Raw genomic sequence first — 5,346 nt, 5'->3', positions numbered from 1 at the left:
CGGCAGAGGTACTGCGGCCCCTAGCGGTCGGCAGAGGCACTGCGGCCCCTAGCGGTCGGCAGAGGTACTGCGGCCCCTAGCGGTCGGCAGAGGTACTGCGGCCCTAGCCAGCGGCGCCAGCGTTACCTGCCACCTTGTCACGGATCAGCTTTGCCGACTCGACCTCGCCCACGCTGCTGAACAGGCTGCGCAGCTCGTCCTGGCTCATGCTCTGCGGCAGGTAGTTGACGATCAGGTTGGTCCGCGAGTCGTCATCCTCCTCCATCATTGTCTCGGTGAAGCCGTTGTCGTACAGCTCCTGAGACACAGGTGGGAAAACGCATCAGGTGAACACATAACGGCCAATCAGAGAGCAGCCAGAGGGAGCCAATCAGAAAGCGGTGCTTACCTTCACAGCTGCTCCTTTGGAGGAAATCTGAGTGTCTCTGACTTCACCTTGAGTCGGTTGGACCTCACACACCTGAACACACACAAGTGGGTTAAAGGTCATAATGCTAAATTTGGTAAAGCCTGGTATCAGAACCAGGATCCAGCTAGAAGTTATGGGACTGAACTGGTTCTGGATATGAACTGGGTTTGTTTTGGTTCTGAGATTTAAATCAGCTGGAATAATGAGAGTCTAAGTGGCCTTTATTTGAAAGGACCGGCCAATCAGGAGGTACGATTATAAAATAGTCCAAATAATAATGAGATCAGCTTAATCGGCTTAGATGGAACCGGTCCAGATTGGTACGAGTCAGCTGATAAGAACCAGTACCGGCCCATTTCTCTGCAGGGTGCCAACAGAACCAGTTGATGGTGGATCAAACTCCAAATGTTCCCCAACATCCTGAAGCAGCAGGCTTTAGGGAACCTGCTGCATCCTGGTTGCCATGGAAACGCCTGGCAGGTGTCATCAGTGGTGGGCTCACCTTCAGGTACCTGATGTGTCCTCGTCTCACTGCCATGGAAACAGGTCAGCTGGTTTTACTGTGTCTGAAAAAGGAAGCTAATTGGTCAGTTTGAGAACACTTTGATCACATGACTCCACCAACATGGCGGCCTCTGGACCAGTGGAGGTTCCCGCCCCTGATGTTCTACCTGATCATCCCCAAACACTTAATCTGACCTCTGACCTTCAGCTGCAATAATTAGGTTCCTCACAACTGATCCGGATCCACCCGGAACCCTAACCCTTCCCCCGCTCGGGAACTAAGCTACTCATCTGATTCTAGCTAGGTTCGAAGCGAGCCGCCATTTGACGGATTATGACGTCATCCATCTCTAAACAGAACCAGTTTCGGATCTAAAGACCGTAAATCCCTGCCGTACAAGGTTAACAATTACCGAACCGTGCCAAAACGGACCGAAACGGTTCTGACGTTAGCAGGTGAGAGGACTCAAACTGAGCACGCGGAGCTAAGAGAGTGCTAACAAGCTAACGGCGAGAGCTAACAGCTTCACTGATAGAGCTCACCTGGACAGGAGGCACAGGTGAAGCAGAATAAGACCCAGCAGTAAACAGGTTCGGTTCAGATTCGACCGATGGTTCGCTTAGTTTAGACACGAAGTTTTAAATTTGCAGCTTGACACGCTCCTCTCAACACAAAGAAACTGAGTCTCGCGAGAATACAGCTTCCTCTGCGTGTTTATGGAAGATGGCAGAAGGTGTTGCCCTCTGCTGCACAGGCAGGGAAACTACAGTTTTAAAATATCAAAAAGTTCCCTAAAACTCATCTTTTCCTGGTGTTACTGTGGTCAGAAGCTGTTTATGAATTTGCTGTATAAAAGAACTTCACATTAAACATACAGCAGTTGTTAATGAGCTAAAGTGATATATTTTATTTTTTAAAACTAAACGTCGCATTTCAAACATTCAATTTAGTTGTAATTGATTTAAATCAAAGCTTATTAATCTCAGTGAGAAATTAAGTCTCGATGCAATCTGCAAATAGAAACTTTCTAAACTAATTTGAATAATTAACGTAGCTTAGTGAATTGTTTGATAACCAGGGTCCAGTCAGAATGGATGTGTGATTGGATTTAAATGATTTTGTTGTAAAGTTCCTCGAGACGACGTCACTTGGTGCTGAATAAATGAACTGAACTGGTTGGTCCTTTTTTTTTTTTGGTTTTGTTGGGTCTAGTGGCCTTTATTTGAAAGTAGTTCGATAGGAAATAGGGCAATGAGAGACGGGAAGACATGCGGCAAATATTGCCAGGCCGGGAATCGAACCTGTGACCACCACCATGAGGACTAAGGCCTCGGCTTGGAGGTCCATTACTGCCCCCCTTTTGGATTGTGTGACATCACATTTTCTATTGATGTTTTCTCAAAGATCTAAGATGTTGTCTGTTCATGGTTAAATAATTTTTAGGTATCTGCATCTCCAGCGGAACCAGAGGGTCTGGATCAGAACCGGAGTGTTCCTGAAGGTGATTCTGGGCCGTCCCCTCACAGCTCAGCTACTGAAACGGAAATGAATAAAACGTTTAACTTAAAATGAACTTGTTCAAGTTTTTCTTGAGGAAAACGGACGGAGGTGGAAGGAGAAGCGAGTGAACGTAGCAAACAAACGAAGGCGGAAGGATTAGATTTGGCGGATTGCATAAACTGTGCATTGACTGTAGCAACATGGCTTCTCCATCAGGAGGGAATAGTGGGAATGGAATGGAACAAATATACAAAAAGCATAAATGTAGAGTGGATGAAAATTCAATGGTGGTGAAAAAAGAAAACTTTGTAGCATTTATGTGTCACATTATCAATGTTACAGTTCAAATGAAGAAGAAAAGTGATTAAATAAAAGCAATCGTAACAGCAGCAGGGAGATTCTTAGATATGAAAGAAATCCAAGCAGATCAGATTCAAACCATTTTGAGTGAAACAACAGAGAATGCTCAGGATTCAAGCTTTTATAATGTTCTACATATTATTCAATGGAATGCTAGAAGTTTAATAGCCAGTGGACAAGAACTTAAAACGTTTATTTATGATTTAGAAATAATTAGATATTATATGTATACAGGAAACATGGTTGAAACCTAACATTTTAAAATCCCAGGATATAGAGAGACAGGATAGAAGTCATGGTAGTGGAGGTGGATGTGCCACTTTAATTAAGAATGGAATAGCTTATAAGAAAAACATAACGAATAAAGAACTAGAATGTGTTAATATAGAAATATTTAAATTAAGAAAATATGGAAATATTAAAATGATAAATTACTATAATCCTTGTAAAAGTCTTGATAGTGAAATGTTTAAAGAAGTAGCAGGAAAAATACATAGAAGAGAATTATGGTGTGATTTTAACGCACTCAATAGTCTGTGGTAACAAGAAGACGGATCATAATGTATCATAGTTGAAGAACTGATGGATGAAATATCATTAGTTTGTCTTAATAATGGAAACGGTACAAGAGTAAATATTCATAAAAACACAGTTTCATGTCTAGATGTTACATTAATAACTGACTGTCTTGTTAGTTTATGTGAATGGATATTAACAGGGAGACTACATCAGGGAGTGATCACTTTCCAGGGAGTACAATAATTAATGACAGTATAAATAGGCAGCAAGATTTCATGTTAACAAGATGGTGGTTCAATAAAGCTAATTGGCAAAAATTTAAAATCAATTGTGAAAAAACCAGCCATATGGTTACATTAAAAGGTAACATTGAAGAATTTTCAAAACACATAACAGAACACATTTTAAATGCTGCAAGTTCTAGCATCCCAGAAATCAAAGTAAAAGGTAAGAAGAAAGTAGTTCCTTGGTGGAATGATGAATGCAGTACAGCAATTAAAGAACCTAACAAAGCATTTAAAATATTACAGAAAAATGTAACAACCGAAAACCTCATTGAATATAAAAAGAAAAGAGCAATGACTCACAAAATTATTAAAGAAGCTAAAAAGAAAACATGGAGAGAGTTTTGTTCCTCAATAGGTTCAGAAATAAAGTTGCAGAACGTTTGGTTGTTTAGGAAAATGATGGTGAAAAGGAATGAAGTTAAAATGTCAGCATTAGTCAGAGGGCAGGAAATCTTAGTTTTAAACAAAGATAAGGCAGATTTATTAGGGGAGACATTTGCTGCAGTTCACAGTGGTGAACATCTTACAGACATTCATAGACAGCAGAAAATAAAGAAACTTGGAAATTATAGAAATATTTTGGACAAATGTCAGAAATGCATGTCAACATTAGACATGAATATAACCATGAAAGAAATGAAAACGGTACTGAAAGGGACAGGATACTCAGCTCCAGGAGAGGGTCAACTATGTTATGCTATGTTTCGACAGACTACAGAAGTAACATTGAAATTAATATTATGATTATTTMATAAAATATGGAATGAAGGTTTAATACCAAATAGCTGGAAAAGGGCAATAATACTTCCATCATTTAATAAACCAGGGAAAGATCCTACTTGTCCAAATAACTAGACCAATAACTTTAACTTCTCATTTAAGTAAATGGATGGAGAAAATAATAGTCAGTAGATTAGGATACGTTCTTGAGCATAAGAAACTAATGAATGGATCCCAGAGCTGCTTTAGAACAGGGAGATCAACAATGGATGCTCTAACCAGATGTGATGATATAGAGAAAGCTTTAAAAATGAAGGAGGTAATTATTATAGTATTTTTTGATATAGAAAAAGCATATGATTCACTGTGGAGAGAAGGATTACTTATAAAAATCAATCAGATGGGAATTAGTGGAAAGTTGTATAATTGGATAGCAAATTTTTTACTGGATAGAAAAATAAGAGTTAAGATTGGGAACGATTATTCAAAAGAGTTTAATGTGGAGAATGGGTTACCTCAAGGTGGTGCAATTAGTCCAAAATGATTTAATTTAATGATTAATGATATTTTTCTGATACTGATAAATGTATAAACTCTGCATTGTATGCAGATGATGGGGCCAAAGGGATGAGGGGAAAACATGTAAAACATGTAGTGGAAAAATTAAAAAAGCAATAAAGTGGAAAAATGGTCGTATGAATGGGGGTTTAAATGATCAGCAAGTGTCAGGTTCAAACACTAGACATTTCTTACACACTGCAAAAAACAGAGACAAAGAGTCAGTAAATAGTTTTCACTCGCGAGGAGAGTGCTTCAGAGAATGCTTCAGTTACAATCTCCGACCAACACTCTGAAGTTTCTCTGCTCACCTCGCTCTTTTATTGAATCAGAAAACGCCCTAGTTACAAGCAGCTTCAAACAGCTAAACAGATTCTGTTGAAGCTTGACACAGCAAACTCTTATCCATATAAGATAACTTGAACAGCACATTCTCCTCGAGGTCGTTGGGGTGTGTTCTTGTTCTCTGCCGCTTATCTTCTGCAACA

The 5,346-nt window shown here is 39.8% G+C and overlaps 1 protein-coding gene across 1 annotated transcript in view; it reads right to left on the bottom strand.

Moving 5' to 3' along the window:
* Window positions 1–1,633, bottom strand: part of LOC103463278 (ELAV-like protein 1) — a 9,069-nt gene extending 7,436 nt beyond the window's left edge. The window contains exons 1-4 of the mRNA XM_008406534.2: window positions 1,457–1,633; window positions 912–975; window positions 389–460; window positions 127–298 (exon numbers count right to left, since the gene is read on the bottom strand). Coding sequence (XP_008404756.1) covers window positions 127–298; window positions 389–460; window positions 912–947 — 280 coding nt within the window. The 5' untranslated portion in view covers window positions 948–975; window positions 1,457–1,633. The remainder of the gene's footprint in view (window positions 1–126; window positions 299–388; window positions 461–911; window positions 976–1,456) is intronic.
* Between the last annotated feature and the right edge of the window lie 3,713 nt (window positions 1,634–5,346).

The sequence above is a fragment of the Poecilia reticulata genome, linkage group LG4 (genome assembly GCF_000633615.1).
Source record: "Poecilia reticulata strain Guanapo linkage group LG4, Guppy_female_1.0+MT, whole genome shotgun sequence".
In the NCBI taxonomy this organism is placed as follows: domain Eukaryota; kingdom Metazoa; phylum Chordata; class Actinopteri; order Cyprinodontiformes; family Poeciliidae; genus Poecilia; species Poecilia reticulata.
The sequence above is the reverse complement of the archived record's forward strand: the minus strand, read 5'-3'. Positions and strand labels throughout refer to the sequence as shown.